Genomic DNA, 18304 nt, shown 5'->3' with positions numbered 1-18304 from the left:
TTCTCAGACTATATTTCATGTTGTTTACATAGTTAAACTTCTTTTTCTTTTTTGACCTAGAAATGATAGTTAAATTCTCCCACAGGTTAGTGGCTGACAGAAATTTGTGATGTGTTCCTGGCTCTTCACACAAAATGCAGTTAAAGGAAAAAATATGTATTTCATCTGTTGGAAACCTCACTAATTCAGAGGTTTACACTGTCTTTACTTCCTGTTGATTAAGCTTCAGCATTTAGTTTTGTGCATCAGTGAGGTAAAACTGTTTCTGTGATGAAACATCCTTGTATTCTTACATGGTTTGTAGCATGTCTCAAAGCAAAACCAGAAACTTTCAGGCCTTCTATGACAGGGAACAGTTCTGAAATGTTACCCAAGGAGCAAGAAAATTAACATTGTTAATACTTAATGTAGTTTAGTTTTCCCAAGATAAGTCCTTGGGGTAAAAAAACGAGTTAAGCACGTGCTTAACTTTACCTGTTCACTTAATCATCAAAATTTGCTGTTGCTTCTACTGCAGCCAAACATTAAGCAGTTGGCTGTGATCATTTTCCTGGTCACTAACCTCTCTGTCATTGGAAAAAATAATGCAAATTTTCAAAAGGTTAAAAAAAATATGTGGAAATAACTTCTTTTGCCCTCTTTTCCTCTCTGTTACTTAACAGTTTATGCACTGGACAAAAGTCCTTTGCATTAGCCGTTATTTCTACAAATTAATTTCATTTAGGTTCAGTCATTTTTTTCTGAGCTTGTTTTTATGAGCAAAAATAATAATGATAATATTCAGACTTTTCTGAATGAGATGTGGAAAAAGCTTGATTTGCTTCCTAGGGCTAATTTCAGTATCACATGTTTTTGTTAGCGTAGGATAATATATGAGAGAGAAATGTGGGAAAACATGATCATCACCTGTGCCGCTTACATGCCATCCTCTGTCATTCTAGCATTCCAAGAGCTGGTGTGTCTCTCTCTCACTTGCTTCTCCCTATAGAGTTTTGTCTCGCACACCAGTGAATCACAGCTTGCTGCATGCAATTAAATGATCTTGATGGTAACACAAATCAAATATAAATGTCTGAACACCTTCCTTTTTTGAAAATCCATAGGAATAAATACCTAAAGTTCTCCTTCTGGTTCAGCTTTGCTCAGATTTTGACATCTACTAGAACTGCATGTGGCCAAGTACATCTTCTCTTAAATCCCTGTTTTGATTTCAGTCGTCGTGAAATGATTTAAGAACAAACGTCATAATTGTTTTTGGCCAACAGCAATGAGAAGACTTGAGTAGAATTTCACAATGGAGGCAAAATCCATAGTCATCGGTGTGGAGGGGATGACATGCAATTCCTGTGTTCAAACCATTGAACAGCATGTCGGGAAGATGAATGGTATCCATAACATTAAAGTAAGTAACACTATTGCTATTTCTTACAAAGCTTTGTTCTTATATGAGAAACCATGATAAAATGTGCACCAAGGGAGGAAAATATGTGGAAAGAGTATATTCTGTGCATTTCATGGGAAGCTGATGTTAGAAGTGCAGTAGTGTATTTCTGGTGTAAGAGAAAAACAAGTGCTTACTTTGCTGCAGTGGGAGCTAAGTCGTTTTCTGTTACTCTTAAGTAATTTTCTGCTTTACAATTAATTCAGTATTGTGAAGTAATGAGAAAAAAGTCAAAAAAAGGCAAGAACAGGAAATTTTTAAATAAGATAAAGCAAAAGCCCTAGCACTTACACTGGTGAAAAAAGCAAGCTGTCCTTGTCCCTTTTACTGAATAAATGTCAGTATTTGCTCACAAGTCTCCAGGCCTTTTCTTTCAAACTGATAGTACGCAGGGGTCGCTTGCACAGGTTCAAAAGCATTTGTGGGCTTGCGGTGTCCAGTTAATCATGTGGTAGTTGACCCACCATGAAAAATAAAGCTGTTTTGTTGTGGTTCATGAAATAAGAGCAGCAGGTAATCCAGGTGGCAAAGGAAAGTCTTGCTAGCTCTTTCAAGCATTAAAGTTTCGTTTCCCTTGTACTGTCCATGAGGAAATGAGACAAAGAACAGCAGAACTGTAGCTCTTGAACAGAGCTACTTGGTTTGCCCTTAATCCAGACTTCCTTGATCTGACTTGATTTTAACTTTTTTTCCTTAGGTCAGAGGAGATACCAATATTTTGTTAGTATTTTTTCTATTGTGGGCAAAATACTGGACTGTAGAGTATTCCAGGGTGAGCTGATTATTCCTACACAATACGTCATTTTACAGTAGTTTTAATAATGGAAACAATTAAAAAGCTGGGAGATTCCTATTAGTGTTACGACCTAGTTTGTGCTAGAAAGAACTGTCCTAACAATAGCAGCAACAGAAAATTGCAGAGTTTAATTACTTAGTATCTAGGTTCTAAAATCATGCTGTAACATTCTGTAGTGGTTGATTTTACTCTAAAGAAAACAATATCTTCCTGGCGTCATCAAAAGATAACTTCTATTTTAGTGGATATGTCTTAGATGAACACTTTCCTTCCCAGAATAGGGTACGCTGTCTTAATTTGGGGGGCGTGTGATCGTTACCTCTAGCTGATTTTGAATGGCTCATTGTGGTGCACTGTTCTGTACAAAGGCAAATGATGCACTAGTTAGTACAGTTTCCTTTTGCCTGAAGTAGATGTTCATGTACATGGAAATTTTGGTGAACAGGAGCAATATTTACAGGATGCATCATTCTTCATCTTCCTTCAACTTTGATGGAGCTTTAATGTGATATGAGGCTATGCTCTGACACCAGAATCTTGGATTACTGAACAGACCGTTCCAGAAATAGGGATACCGCTGTTAACGTTAGGCTGTGGCATGGTATGGTCAGATAAATCACTAGGTATCCCCAAGCATGAAGTCAGATGAAGGCTAAAAGCAGCCTGTAAAATAATACCCCCAAATAATCTGACTCCAGAATCCTCCCTTTCTCCCTTACTCTAGCAAAAGATTTAATATCATCAACCTTGCATTTTTGTTTCAGCTAATTTCTGAGAATATACAGATGAGTTGAGATAGGAGGAGAGGTTCATACTTCAACTTGATTGAAGACAATGTGCATCCTGTAGTGTCTTTTACATAAGGAGTGAAGCAGGTTTTTAAAAGGACAGTATTAAGAGTGTTTTGTATTCAGGTTTTAAGGTAAATACCTTACCCCAAAGCTGAATACTATTTCTAAAACTACTCTTGGCAAGAAAATATATTAAAAAAAACTTAGTCTGAGTAGAACAGGACTATTAAGAAACTTTAAGAGATCATATTTAGTAATAATCCTCATTACAACATCAGAACTTCAGTTTAGCCAGAGCATTTGTTTCAGAAAGATCTCCTGAGATAGTAAAACAGGGTTTTGTTTAGTGATTATGAATTAGGTCAGCGAGATGAATGTTAGATGGCTAATACAGACAAACAGTTGCATTTAGGTTATTTTGCCTCTAACTGCAATGAAACCAATAAATGTCCATGTTGCTAATCCTGCTAAGGCCCATAATTGGGACAAAAATGAAGAAAGGTGGCTCTTAAAACGATTTAACTGGTCTAATTGAATTATGACTGTGGTCTTTAGGTTGTACCTTTGCCCAGAGGAAAGATAGAATTGAATGATAATGTGTTGGGCCTCTAGCAGGCATCGGCTTTCCCCTTTGGAAACTGCAATAATTGTGTTTGATATATCATCAGTTGGGAGCAAATTAAATTGAGGATATGTGTACCATCTGATGTGAAAGGTTAGTACCAAATCAGGACGTCTCTGGATCACCAAAGAGAGGAAAAACAGCTTCTTTAATGTTTGTCATATATTAAATTTCAAAATTGAATTTTGTTCTGTGAAGTCTGATGCACTTTATTGCTCGTAGCAAGTTAACAGCCTCTGCCTAAGATGCCTAGAAATACTGGACTCCTTTCACTACTACTTAAATCTGTGGGTTTTTTCAAAGAGTGTTTTATTCCATCCTTGTAGCCTAAGGGTAATTACTACTAACTGCAAAATTGTACATGTGATTAGAATTTTTTCTGTGGGCTGTCTTGCTTTTGGGTTTGAGTTGGGTTAGTCATCATAATTCAAGAGAGTTTGGCTCTGGAAGTTTCATTAAATGTGTTGATGCTGTCTGGATGTCATAAGCAAAAGTGGCCAGACAGACTTGTAAAGGATTCTGAAACTGGTTGGGGGGGTGGGAATTGTTCTTTCTAGCCATGTTGTTGCACAGATGAGTAGAAGTTACTTTATGATGGCTATTGGTATGGCTTTACTCTTCAAGGTGAGTAGCGATGGATAAAATTATACTGGACAAGTATTACTAATATATGCAAATAAAAGCTATTTCTAGTCTCATGCAGGGTATGAGTTCTTACCTCAGTATTGCAGTTTGCTAAATTGTTTTTTTTTCCCTTGCAAGGTATCTCTAGAGGATAAGAATGCGGTCATCATTTATGACTCAAAACTGCAGACTCCAGCAACACTGCAGGAAGCAATATATGACATGGGATTTGATGCTACATTAGCTGATTCAAACCCACAACCTGTTTTACCTGACACTATTTTTCTTACAATTCCTACTCAGTCAGCTCTAACGTCTAAACAGATTTGTAGTACACTACTAAAGAACAAAGGTATTGTGGATGTCAAAATGGCCTCCGATCAAAAAACTGCAGTGGTGACTTTTATTTCTTCCATTGTAAATGGCAAGCAGATTATCCAAATGGTCCCAGGAGTAGATTTAAATATCTCAGCACCAGAGGTAATGCCTGGAACTTGTGAAGATTCCAGCTGGTCTCAAGCAAGTAGCGTTGTGCTGCGCCTGAAAGTAGAGGGGATGACCTGTCATTCCTGCACCAGCACCATTGAGGGGAAGATTGGCAAATTGCAAGGAATTCAGCGGATTAAAGGTAAAACCTTAGTGTATTTTTATGTAAATTGAAGTTGACCATGCTGTTCTCTGATGGCATTGTGGAGATATCTCAGGTTTAGATTAGACATCTTAGTGTGAGAGTTACTCTTTGTGGTACCAGGTATTTAGTTCCATGTTTAATTTGGACTAGAAGTGAGGAAAGGGGCCCAAATTGTGGTGAGGCTGTTGCTGTTACATGTGTGACAGTATTCGGTGGTTGCTTTGTATTTTGGTAGGGAGCCTGGAGTAGTCGTATTCCATAGTTTTATTACCAGTTATAGAAATTTCTAATATCAGATGTCTTTTTTTTTAATTGTCATTAATATTAGTTTATATTTTCTGTTCAATTAAAAATTAATAATGGCATATATGTGATTGTATCTAAGAGGCAAGACAAAATTATCTGTATAAATAGCTTTGGCATAAATGTAGTGCCACAGATCCCTGATAAAAGGATAAATTTAGTAAGGAATAGTAACACCATTTGTGAAAGTCCTGGGGAAAGAGCAAAAAATTGAGGAAAAGAGGAGTTGAAAATTGTTGTGGTACTAGACAAAAAGTGGTTGAAGAACTAAATTGTTTGATATTTACCAAACCAATTAAATCTCCTTTCTATTGCAGTTACATTTCTGAGTATTTAAAGCATTCTTGGAAAGCTTTGACAAGATCTGTTGCTCTTAGCGCAACGTGCCTATTATGCTTAGGGCAGTAATGCACACTTATTTTTATTGATCAATTTTCAGTGTCCCTGGACAATCAGGAAGCTGTTGTTGTCTACCAGCCTCATCTAATTACAGCAGAAGAAATAAAACATCAAATTGAAGCTGCGGGTTTCACAGCGTCTTTCAAAAAGCAGCCTAGACCCCTCAAGCTCAGCGCTATTGACCTGGAAAGGTTGAGGAATACTCAGACCAAAGGCTCTGAGACAGCACTGAAAGAAAACTCTGATGTGAATGATACAAAGACAGTTGTTTTCAGAGTTGACGGCATGCACTGCAGTTCATGTGTTCTCAATATTCAGAGTACCATATCAGCATTCCCATCAGTAACAAGTATCGTTGTTTCATTAGAGAAGAAATCTGCTATTATAAACTATAACCCAAACTTAATTAGCATAGACGTACTGAGAAAAGCCATAGAGGCAGTGTCTCCAGAGGCATTTAAAGTCAGCCTTCCTGATAAATATGAAAATGTAGCACTTTTCCCCACGCTGGCATCTCCACTGAAGTCTCCTCATCCAGCTTTGAAGGATGCTAGCCAGCCACTTACTCAAGTTGTTGTGATAAATATTGAGGGAATGACTTGCAACTCTTGTGTGCAGTCCATTGAGGGAGTCATATCCCAAAAGGCAGGTGTAAAAGCTATTCATGTCTCTCTCGCAAATCGTAATGGGACTATAGAATATGACCCTCTGCAAACATGCCCAGAAGACTTGCGATCCTCAATAGAGGATATGGGATTTGATGCATCATTATCAGGTAATGACATATTAAACTTTTAAATTTAAAAGGATTGTGCAGTTCTGTTTAGTATTTGGTACCACCCGAGATGAAATTTAACAGTTGACAGATACTTCATGCTTGCCAGGAGAAGCTTTATATCTTCACTGTCAATGAGATAATTAAATACACGTGCACTTCCTTTAATACATCAGATTAATTAAAAACGATTGAGATATCTGGAAATACAAATATGTCAGATAAATACTGATGTTCGAATGGCGCTCCAGTTTGCTACTGTATAATATACATGGCACGAATATGGAATTGGAGCTTTGCTAGCTGCAAAGAATATTATGGATTGCTGCGCTGAAGTTTCTTTAATAGTGAATTATCAAAGACTTGGCTCTGGTGGAGTAACTAGTGAAGGGATATTTAACCAGGCTCAGGAGTGACAAGGATCTGAAGAGTGTGTACATCACTGAGGAAGTTCAAATGATACTGTTATGAGATAACCCTGGTAGGCAGCTAAGCAACCACCCAGCCACTCGCTTGCTCCCCCACGGTGGGACGGGGAAGAGAAGGATAAAAGAGCAAAAACTTGTGGATTGAGATAAAGACAGTTTAATAGGTAAAGCAAGAGTTGCACGTCCAAGCAAAGCAAGGCATTCATTCACTCCTTCCCATGGGCAGGCAGGTGTTCAGCCATCCCCAGGAAAGCAGGGCTCCATCACGCGTAACGGTGACTTGGGAAGACAAACGCCATCACTCCGAACGTCCCCCCCTTCCTCCTTCTTCCCCCAGCTTTATGTGCTGAGCATGACGCCATATGGTGTGGGATATCCCTTGGGTCAGTTGGGGTCAGCTGTCCCGGCCGTGTCCCCTCCCAGCTTCTCGTGCCCCCCCAGCCTGCTCGCTGGTGGGGTGAGGAGCCCTTGACTCCATCGAAGCACTGCTCAGCAGTAACTAAAACATTGGTGTGTTCCCAACGCTGTTTGGTCACAGATCCAAAAGATTGCACCATGTGAGCTACTATGATGAAAATTAACACTGTCCCAGCCAAAAGCAGTACAGATGCTTACTGTGATGACTGGTACGCTAAAAGTAATTGCACAGTTGGAGCAGATGGCTAGATAGTAGAATGCAGAAGACTTACGGTGAGAATACAGGTGAACATTAATAGGAAGAGAGGCTTCCTGAGGGGACAAGGAAGCTCCATTTCTTGATTCAGTAAGATTAAATTTTGAGAAATACAGTATGTGAACTATTTTATGGCGATAACTGAAGAAGTGGTCAGGTGCTCCCATTTAATTCCTTTCATACTTCTCCTGCATAAACATAGCATCTCCTGAATTGCTGTAAGAAGCATTTGTCTGTAGTTTGAGAGCCCTTCTCTAAGGTTAAAAACACTGACTTTGCTTACGAAACGTGCACTTGCTTACAAATTCAGCTTTGTGCTCCAGGTAAAGTCAATAAAATTGTGTGTAAAACTAAGGTTGCAATGCAGAGGTTTAGCTTACAACCTACAGAAGAGGACAAAGGATGTGCAACAGAACAGAGAAGTACAATGAGGAAGAGGACAAAGGATGTGCAACAGAACAGAGAAATACAATGAGGAAAGGCAAAAGGAAAAATGGTAGCAAAACAGTAAGTTAATCAGTGGCCCAACCGTTTGTCTTGTTTTCTTTTGCTTACTCTTAATTGCAGACAAATGGATGAATCTGATTGACAAGGCATGTACAATTACCATTTTTGGTCTATATTTACAGCAGCGTGTATTTATGGCTGGTGTGGTACCAGCTCATACCTCATTGCGATGGCTATTCGTAATGTCATGAATTGCGATCTGCTTTTCAGCAAAGGCAGAACTACCTGTGGCAATAGCTCAGCCCTCACCCGAAGTGCAGCTGGAATCTCACAAAACCAAGCCTCCCTCCAAAGTGTCACCAACCCACTCTGCTAGACAAGAGACAAAGACTATATCAAAGTGCTATGTCCAAGTCACAGGAATGACATGTGCTTCGTGTGTAGCCAACATTGAGAGAAATTTGAGAAGAGAAGACGGTAAGATAAATGTCAGTGTAATCTGTTAAATTTCTAAGCTTTTTTTTTTTTAGAGAATCCATCTAGCTTTTGTACAGCATTTTTAATGTGTGCATTGTCAAGAGAAGTACTGTTGCTGGTGTGTTTCATGGGTGAGGACATAGTCTGCTCACTGTTGGTTCATAGGATGAAAACAATGTCGTTCTTGCTGCTTTGTGGGCATGCTGGCTAGAGACTGCCTTTGCAAAAGCAGGAGTTGGAGTGCTCCAAAAAGAGTATTGGGATCAAATATGGATCCTTTTGAAACTAAAACAAATACTTTCTACTGGAGGGACGTGCCCAGGTCTGCACCTTAAAGGTAGAAGTATACATGCCTGTATTAGAAAGGGAACTTTTAGAGAGGGACAGTATTAACATGGATTAAAGAGCCGTAAGTTAATTTTAGCTCTGCGAGTCAGGACAACTATGTCTATCTTCCGTCAGTGTGATAATTACATTTGCAGGAACAAATAGTTGCATGACTATGATGTAATGAAGAGTCATTAATGTAGACTGTGTTTAGTTACTGTAATGAAGATGGATGTGGTCCAAGTTAACCTGGAATTTAATTTTTTTCATCCTAGAAAATGGATGAATCTAAATCCTTTTCACTTAGTGTACAGTAGGATTGCACATTTAGATCTACTGTTTCTCATACATGTTCTCTCTTGAAGAAAAGGCTTTTTGAAATGCTAAATGCAGATCAGAAAAAAATGCAGAACTGTATTTTAGAAGAACTTCTTTTAAGTAAAAATAGATCATCTTTTCATATAGCATAGATTGAATGTTTGTAAGTAGACTGTTAAAAATATGCAACTCATATAGAGTAATACTTTCATCCCTCACACCTACACTTAGATGCTTTTGTTGCACTGTTGATGTATCTCCCAAAAATGATGACGTTTTTCTTCATATGTACCTACAATATGGTAGCTTTTTCGATTTCAGTAAATTGCTATTGTGCCATCACGTTACCATAAATTCAGTGTTTTTCTTAAACATGATCTGCCATTCACACATTTTGTTTTCTAGGAATACATTCAATACTTGTTGCCCTAATGGCAGGAAAGGCAGAAGTGAGGTATAATCCTGCTGTCATACACCCTTCAGCTATTGCAGAGCTCATACGGGAACTGGGATTTGGAGCTACCGTGATGGAAAACTGTGGTGAAGGAGATGGAATTCTGGAACTTGTTGTAAGCTAGTAATTAAAGCCAACCACCCCCGTCTTTATTACTTTTACCTATTGGATGTGCTTGTGTAAGCATCCACTTCAGCCTAAAGTGTTAACCATATAATAGAGCTTAATTTACAAAAAATAAAGTCTAAGAGTACATCAGGTGTGAATCACAAATTATATCTCGTCCTGCAAACTCTGCTGGCTCGCTGCTACACTGAAGTTGGAGAAATATTCCTGTGGTTTTTTGATTGCCTATTGCAGGAATTTTTTTTTTTTTTGTAGCTGAGTCTAGCTCAGTGTACCGCAGCTCTGAGCTTGAAGAGCCAGCAGAGCTTTAGCAGAGCTTAATAACCTTGTCTCTATGGTATGCTTCCTCTATAGTGCTCTCATCCTTAACTGGAGAGCTCCATCTCACTGCTTCAAACCCCAGAAACATGCAATAAGTAATTCAGGATAGTCATAAGCACTTTTTCTTTTCCTACTTTTTAAGATGCATTTACCGAGTAACCTGTGGTTTTGATAACAGGAAGGAACCTTTATTTTACAGGTGAGAGGGATGACATGTGCTTCTTGTATACACAAAATAGAATCCACCCTCATGAAGACTAACGGTGTTTTATACTGCTCGGTAGCTCTTGCAACCAACAAAGCACACATTAAATATGATCCTGAGGTTGTAGGTCCTCGAGATGTTATACAAGTGATAAAGGTAAGTTTCACGAAGGCACCAAGTCTCATCAAATATCCAGTGTCCTTTGAAGAGTTTACATACCCCAGAAACAGAAGAGAAGGGAAGACTTTAAAAAAAAATCTCTCTTCTTTCATCTGCTATCTCCTTAGTGCAGGTTTCTGCAGATAACGTGTTCTGGCTCAAAAGCAATGCTCTGTTATGACTTTGCCTAAGTTTTTAAACAGAAGTACTAGGAGAGCCAGGCTATGGTGAAGTTGAAGATACCAGCTATAGGTTTGCAGAAAAATAAAGCACATCCATGAGTACTGTAGCAGGAGAGAGGTGAAATAAGTTTCTTGGCTTTCCCCCTCAATTTGTCTACTTCTGTGCTTCAGGAATAACCATTTTGGAAAGCCACATTTTAGAATAGCATTTTAATGTTCTAGAAAGGTTGATTTCGACATCAGATTGCTTTTCTCTTTGCAAGGTAGATAAAAAATTAGTAACAATCATATCAGAAATGTTAATAAAGTGAATCAAATGTAAGGCTGGCACCATCAATAATCTGGCAGTAACTTTATATGAGCACAAAGTTTCTTTAAAAATTGACTGTTTCTTATTATTATGCTTTTTTCCTTAGGATTTAGGTTTTACTACTTCGTTAGTCAAAAAAGATAGGTCTGCTAGTCATCTAGATCACAAACAGGAAATAAGGCAGTAAGTATTCCTGAACACATTTAGATTCTGTAAACGTCTTTGATCCCTCTTTTTTAATCAACAGTAAAGTTACGAAATTTTTTTTGTGACTGTGCAGACTTGCTAGCTAAAATGTTATCCAGCACTTGACTGCAAAACAAATTTTTTTTTTTCTTCTTTTTTTAAATCTGAGGTGGAAAAGGTCTTTTGTTGTGAGTCTCGTTTTCTGTATTCCTGTCATGGGGCTGATGATTTACATGATGGTTATGGACAGTCAGCTTTCAGATGCTCACGCGCATCACAACATGAGCAGTGAGGAAATGGAGGCCCGTCACTCCTCTATGGTCCTGGAATACCAGCTCCTACCAGGATTGTCTGTTATGAATTTTCTGTCATTTTTACTCTGTGTCCCTGTACAGGTAAGTGGGAATATGACAACTCCTGGTTTGTTGGGCTTAAGCACTCAAAATGGAAGGCGATGAAGAAATTAAATTTGAAAAGTGACTAATCATGCTGATTAAAAATGCTTTTGAGGTGGTTGTGTGCTTGTGCTGTTGCCACAATAAGTGGTGCTAGGGACCGTTACAGGCAGGCCGATCGGTGTAGAAGTGCTATGCAGCCAGGCAGCATCTGAGGCAGCCTGCCTAGCTGCACTGGTGGGCACGGGGAGGAGCTGGTGGAACTGCGTGGAGGTGAGAAGACCTGAGGGTACTGTGGTAGAGATCGTAGCCCTCGGCTAGAGCTGCGATTTTGTTCGGGAAGAGATGGAGGCAGCAAATAACACAAATAAACTGGGTGTCTCCCTCTTTTACGGAAATGCTGCTGCTCTGTGTTACAAATGTATGTATAAAATACAACTGATGCTTTTATTACAGATGTTTGGAGGCTGGTACTTCTATATACAGGCATACAAAGCACTGAAGCACAAAACTGCGAATATGGACGTGCTCATTGTTTTGGCAACCTCCATTGCATTCGTCTACTCATTTGTTATTCTTCTAGTTGCAATGGCTGAGAAAGCAAAAGTAAACCCTGTAACTTTCTTTGACACACCTCCTATGCTGTTTGTGTTCATCTCATTGGGCCGCTGGCTGGAGCACGTTGCAAAGGTAAGGAAAATAAAAGCCCATGATATCTACAAGCTGCAGGACACTAAGAATCATTTCAGAATGTTGTATACCTTAAAAAAAAAAAAAAATCCCATGAAAAAGGTTTTTTTAGGTTCTTTTAACCTTCTTTGCTGTAAAATCATCTTCAGTAACTGAACTAGTAAAAATATGAAATGACTTAATATAAGTCTGTTTGCAGAAAGTATTTTCTTAATAGGGTAAATTGCAACATATGCAGTTGTCATTTACCCAGCAATTTTTTTTTTCAATAGCATAGTCAGAAAAACATGAAAATTATTATTCTAGGGTAAAACATCAGAAGCACTGGCAAGACTAATTTCATTACAAGCTACTGAAGCTACTATTGTTACCTTGGGCCCTGATAACGTTCTTTTAAGGTATCTTTGTCATTTGCTTTTTCTGTTGTTCCTTTTTTGTTGTTAATATGCTTAATTCACAGACAAATGTTACCATTCTGTAGAACTATGAAGCAAATAACTTCAGATTTGCTGGCAGATTTGCCAGATATAAATGTTAAAATGCAGAAAAACTAACACTGCTTTGATTTGTTTTATTGGAATCTTGCTGATTTTTGCTGTGATAAGAAAATCAGTGGATTTTCTCAACAGGAAAGTAAATAAAATTATGATAAAATAATCGTAGTGCTCTTTAAAATGGCCTTTCTTCTGACAATTTTTGTATACGTTAACAATGTCAACCAATGGGATTATGCTTTGTGTATAGTGACAACTCCTTTTGCCTGCATAACTTCAGTTAACAATCTCTTGATAAACACAACAATCTCTTCTTAAAAACACTGTACGTCATTCTAGTGAAGAGCAAGTTGATGTGGAACTGGTTCAACGAGGTGACATTGTCAGAGTGATCCCAGGAGGCAAGTTCCCAGTGGATGGTCGTGTTATTGAAGGACACTCTATGGTAGACGAATCTCTTATCACAGGTAAGCATTTGCTTTTTGCAAGTGTAAAAATGTTTTCCTTTTCCTTTAATCGAATCTGAAGAAGGGAAGTTGAAGCCGATGTTCTCCTCACTCTTCTAATTGCGTGTTAGGAGTTGGTAGCTATTATAATATTGCTGAAAAATGTACCTTAGTATCTGTTGTTGACCTTTCCTTAGGTGAAGCAATGCCCGTGACTAAAAAACCTGGAAATACAGTTATTGCAGGTTCTATTAATCAGAATGGAGCACTACTGATTTCGGCAACCCATGTCGGAGCTGATACAACTCTTTCCCAGATTGTTAAACTTGTGGAGGAGGCCCAGACCTCAAAGGTAGAGTATTATCAAATTAAGCATTTGGGTTTTGTCTTATCATTTAGGCATCGGCATACCAAATCCTTTGAAGAGTGGTTAAGATTGTTTAGCTTTGAATTGCAGTTACATAATGAAGTATTTTGCTGAATAAGGGCTTTGATACGGTCTACTGTTCCAAGTCTCATCATAATTACATATGTACTTAACAAGATGAAGTGTGGTATGCCAAATGTGCTGCAAACAGAAGCTGTGATTATATCTGTGTCTGAAGGCATAGAAGAAAGTAAGCATAATGTTGCTGGAACTGACGTGTTTTTCCTTCCTAGGCTCCTATCCAGCAATTTGCAGACAAACTTAGTGGCTACTTTGTTCCTTCTATTGTGGCTGTGTCTGTGGTTACCCTTTTTGCCTGGATTATAATTGGATTTGTGGATTTTGAAATAGTAGAAAAATACTTTCTGGTAAGTAAGTCTCCTTAAACACCTTCTGAAATACTTAAAAACAATAGTTAGCCTACAAGTCTATTAGACTGCAATGGTTCCCTTTCGGAATTATCCTTGCAGGCAGTTGCTGACTATAGATGATGATGATGATGATGTATTTTTCATGTTTGGTTTTTTACGCTGTATCACTCCTACATTTATACTTAAAAGAAAACTGCAGTAATTAATCAACTCCTGAAAATTAGTATTTTAAAAAAAAAAGTTAATTAAAAAAAAGGTAAATACTAAACATCAAAATTTCCCAATTTCCATTACTTCTCTTTGGGGAAAAGAAGTCCCTTGTGTCACAAGCTCCAATTGTGCACCTAGTTTTGTTAGCATAGCTCTGTGTAAATTCATCTTTGAAATCAGTGGAATTCATCTTCATTACAGATGCCAGAGGAGGATCAGGGTCCTAACTTGTACCTTAGGGTTGCTTAGATCACAGGTTTCTTGGTTTGTGACTTTTTCTGATTAAATTTATTACTTTCCTAGAAAGCAATCTTCATATCCTCTTTCTTTGTTCTTGTATATATTGTTGGTAGAGTATCTTTTATTACATTACAGTGTTAGAGTTATCGTAGCATGTGGTACCTTATTTAGGAAAATGTCCTATGAATAAAACAGATTGCGGGTATATGCAGTATAGAACAGAACTTAGTCATTAGTTAATTTAGTCATTAATCTTAGCTTTTGCATAATTTGCCTGTGCTTTACTTTTAATGTTAATACTTTAGCTTATATATTTGCAGATTTTTTTTTAACATCAAAGGCAATGTGTAGTTGAATACATTTTTTCCTATTGTTCAATTTCTTCTATTACTAAAATGAACTTCTGTCACTAGGGTTACAATAAGAGCATTTCTGCAGCTGAAGTGATAATCCGCTTTGCTTTCCAAGCCTCTATCACGGTCTTGTGTATTGCATGCCCCTGTTCTCTGGGATTAGCCACCCCGACAGCTGTGATGGTTGGTACTGGAGTAGGAGCTCAGAACGGCATACTGATCAAAGGAGGAGAGCCATTAGAGATGGCCCATAAGGTAAGAAACGTGGGTGATTGTTACGAGAACTTTTAAAGGCTGGTATCGGTGGCATTTTGCCAGCTGCTGCCTGAGCGGATCATGACGCGTACATCAGTACATGTTAGTGATGTATGATCAGTACACGTTAGTAAGTTGGGTTAAACTGGGTGGCTTTCTGAGGAAGCTATACATTAAAGCTTTGTTCGTTGAATGAAGTCTTCCTGTTTTGCTGCAGGTAAAGGTGGTTGTGTTTGACAAAACAGGTACTATTACTCATGGGACTCCAGAGGTGATGCAGGTGAAGTTTCTAGTGGAGGGTAACCAACTACCACATAATAAAATGCTGGCAATAGTGGGGACTGCAGAGAGTAATAGCGAGCATCCTCTTGGAGTAGCAATAACAAAATACTGCAAAAAGGTAAGTTATTTATACAGGAAAAGAGTAGTTTGTGTTATGGAAGAACGTCTCTTGCAGTACTTAATAACACAAGACTAGTCATACATATTTAGAAAGTAATTGATATATTTGATTGGGGAAGCTGAAAATTGTGGAGCCACATAAATCACTTAATACCGTATTGGATGCACTGGATACTCAAACTTCTCTTTTGATGATTGATTGAATAGTTCTCTGCTCCTGTTAGAGTTAGCTTGACTACACTTTATTTTGTGGGGTTTGTAAATGCGGCATGCATTTATATATTTAAAAATTTTCTCAGTTTGCGTCCTTTTCCTTTAGGAACTGGACTCAGAAACCCTTGGGACATGTACAGATTTTCAGGTAGTTCCAGGCTGCGGCATTAGTTGTAAAGTCACCAATATTGAAGCATTACTCTACAGGAAAAATAAAACAGTTGAAGAAAACAATATGAAAAATGTGACACTTGTGAAAATTGAGGAAAATACAGATGAATCGGTGCAGCCTGCTTTGATTATTGATGCTGAACTACCAAGTAAGCTAACTCTGGTTTATAGAATAAAGTGGATATTTTTTGCTTTTGTGTATTTAGGGTCCTTAAGAATGAGGTCACTTTTTTCTGCCCTGGAGAACTGGGCTTGCATCAAGGCACACGTGAAATAGTTGGTCATTAGTTTATTTCATGCTCACACATTACTCGGGACATTTTGATTAAATACAGTTTGAAGTTGTGTTGAATATGGGGCTGGAAAATCGTGTAGGAATTGTCTTTCAGCTCCCTCTGTTTTTACTTTGCTTCATCCCAAGTTACCATTTGCTAGCCAAAATTATGATTGAAACAACTGACTGGTTTTCAATCAAGAGCAGCTCGTTGTTAGATCTTTCAACTATATTGGGCTGTTACAGATAAATTAGAAGCACTGAGAAAGGGACTTGGTCCTTTACTGTCCTTTGACCTGTGATTCTTGGTCCACTGACTTGGTAACTACCCATTACTGAAGAATTGTTGGCGTCTCTCTTGTCAAGAACACAGGAAAAGATGGGTAGGGCAGAAAGTATTGAGAAAGACTTTCTTTCTGTTTGGATTCTCTCTAATGATATTTCAGTGCATACTGGGAGAACCTGGATAGGATTAGCTGGACGAAAGCTTCCTGGTTATCCATATGATGGTAGGATTGTATTTTCTTCCTTCAGCTACTATGACTTCTCAAAAATACTCTGTTCTCATTGGGAACCGGGAATGGATGAATAGAAATGGCCTCCTTGTTAAAAATGAAGTTGATAAAGCCATGACGGAACATGAGCGGAGAGGTCGCACAGCAGTTCTAGCAGCTGTTGATGGTAAGTTCAACGCTGTCTTTTTTTTTATTCAGAGGTTGATTTGTCACTATTTAAATAGAAAGTAATAAGTAGCAATGTCAATAGCAGTTGCACCTGAAGCAGAATAATGGGATGAAAAGAGATCATTAGCTAGTTTTATAACACTTTCATACGAGTAAGACCTCTTCCTGCCTTTCTTAGTTGACAGGAGAGTTGGACATAATGCAAAGATTTCAAAGAGAGCAAAGGGGAAGAAAGAGGGAAAAAAGGAATTTTTTTTGTTGGTGGACAGCCCATGCTCTGTATTGCCTTAAACATTGCTGCCCTGCTACCTGTTCTCATTCTGCTTTTTACTGTCAATATTACTGTTTCTGGAATTGGTCTTACTGGGGGAAAAAAAGTTACATTTTTTCCTAAAGCAATAAAGATCTTTATTACAAACACATTCTTTCTTTCTGTTCTTTTAGGAGTGCTTTGTGGCTTGATAGCTATTGCTGATACTGTGAAACCAGAAGCTGAGCTGGCAGTCTACACTTTGAAGAGTATGGGGTTAGAAGTTGTCCTAATGACTGGTGACAACAGCAAAACAGCAAGATCTATTGCCTCTCAGGTAAGCTGTTACACGTGCGTTTGGGTTTGAAGCTTGCTACAGCCCAATTACAGGAAGCGTGTTGTGTCATGTTGGTAATTGCTTGTGGCTGGCACAGAACTGGTCTATTGTCAAAAATGGTAATGTAAACAAGTTCAGAATAAGGGAGGAACGAAAGAAGCCTTTTTGAACGGAAGCAGCGTCAACTTTGAATTCAGAGCTACTTTCATATCAGATGGGTTTGGTCTTTAGCTCATGAGTGATAACGTGGGTTTCAGCCTTCCTAGTCACGTTATTAAAGGCAGAAGCTTTGACAGCTAGTAGAAAAGCTACACAACAGTTTTGTACTTTCTCTCTCTTTAGGTTGGCATCACCAAAGTGTTCGCAGAGGTTCTTCCCTCCCACAAAGTAGCCAAAGTGAAACAGCTACAAGATGAAGGAAGACTGGTGGCCATGGTTGGAGATGGTATCAATGACTCCCCAGCTCTTGCTATGGCCAATGTGGGAATTGCTATTGGCACGGGTACTGATGTAGCCATTGAGGCAGCTGATGTTGTTCTAATTAGGGTAAGAAATAAGAGTGCTTCGTTAAAATGAGATGATAAGAGGGGTTAGAAGGTCCAGGATGTCTTGAATGATTCAGACCACTGCTGAGGTGTACAACCTTCATAAACCAGGAGAACTGGAGCAGAGAAGAAATTGTCTCCGTGTTTGTTTAGTGTAGTGGTAATTGTCCTACGAAGGAAACTTGTACTACAAATTTTGGGGTAATTGAAGTTTGAGAGTGGGCAAAGGAGGAAAAAGTGACCTGATCTTTGGCAAACATAAATTATATTACAGTAACATACCACAGTACCTCCAAGGTTATAGTCGCTTCTTCCTACATATCGACACCACCTTGATGGAAATTGTGGTCGGTGTCTAGAGCTGTACTGTGTGGTGCTGTACACGTTATTTGGATTACAATGACATCTGGAATAAGATTTGCGCTGATTGTATGGGCTCTATGCAGACAGACTAGAGCAGCCTACAGAATACTTACTACATACAGTCTGTTACATCCAGTGTATGGTAGTTAGCTTTAAAACAGGAGTATGCTGACACTACATGTATGCCTTT

At 38.5% G+C, this 18304-nt stretch overlaps 1 protein-coding gene across 5 annotated transcripts in view; it reads left to right on the top strand.

The window, feature by feature from the left end:
• The window catches only part of ATP7A (ATPase copper transporting alpha), a 32108-nt gene that overhangs the window by 8221 nt on the left and 5583 nt on the right, over positions 1-18304 (top strand). For 2 of the 5 annotated variants that reach the window (XM_076347412.1, XM_076347414.1), the window contains exons 2-20: positions 1266-1402; positions 4413-4902; positions 5648-6382; positions 8201-8407; positions 9458-9621; positions 10153-10314; positions 10916-10992; positions 11165-11390; positions 11847-12080; positions 12387-12478; positions 12914-13041; positions 13218-13372; positions 13681-13815; positions 14682-14876; positions 15094-15276; positions 15598-15811; positions 16471-16617; positions 17064-17206; positions 17549-17752. In XM_076347412.1, the coding sequence (XP_076203527.1) occupies positions 1295-1402; positions 4413-4902; positions 5648-6382; positions 8201-8407; positions 9458-9621; positions 10153-10314; positions 10916-10992; positions 11165-11390; positions 11847-12080; positions 12387-12478; positions 12914-13041; positions 13218-13372; positions 13681-13815; positions 14682-14876; positions 15094-15276; positions 15598-15811; positions 16471-16617; positions 17064-17206; positions 17549-17752 (3999 nt within the window). In that variant the 5' untranslated portion in view covers positions 1266-1294. Of the gene's footprint in view, positions 1-1214; positions 1403-4412; positions 4903-5647; positions 6383-8200; positions 8408-9457; positions 9622-10152; positions 10315-10915; positions 10993-11164; positions 11391-11846; positions 12081-12386; positions 12479-12913; positions 13042-13217; positions 13373-13680; positions 13816-14681; positions 14877-15093; positions 15277-15597; positions 15812-16470; positions 16618-17063; positions 17207-17548; positions 17753-18304 lie in introns of all 5 variants that reach the window. The other 3 variants (XM_076347413.1, XM_076347415.1, XM_076347416.1) reach the window with 3 other exon arrangements.

The sequence above is a fragment of the Aptenodytes patagonicus genome, chromosome 9 (genome assembly GCF_965638725.1).
Source record: "Aptenodytes patagonicus chromosome 9, bAptPat1.pri.cur, whole genome shotgun sequence".
Classification (NCBI taxonomy): Eukaryota; Metazoa; Chordata; class Aves; order Sphenisciformes; family Spheniscidae; genus Aptenodytes; species Aptenodytes patagonicus.
Note: the sequence above shows the minus strand (reverse complement) of the source record. Positions and strands in the feature narration are given on the sequence as shown.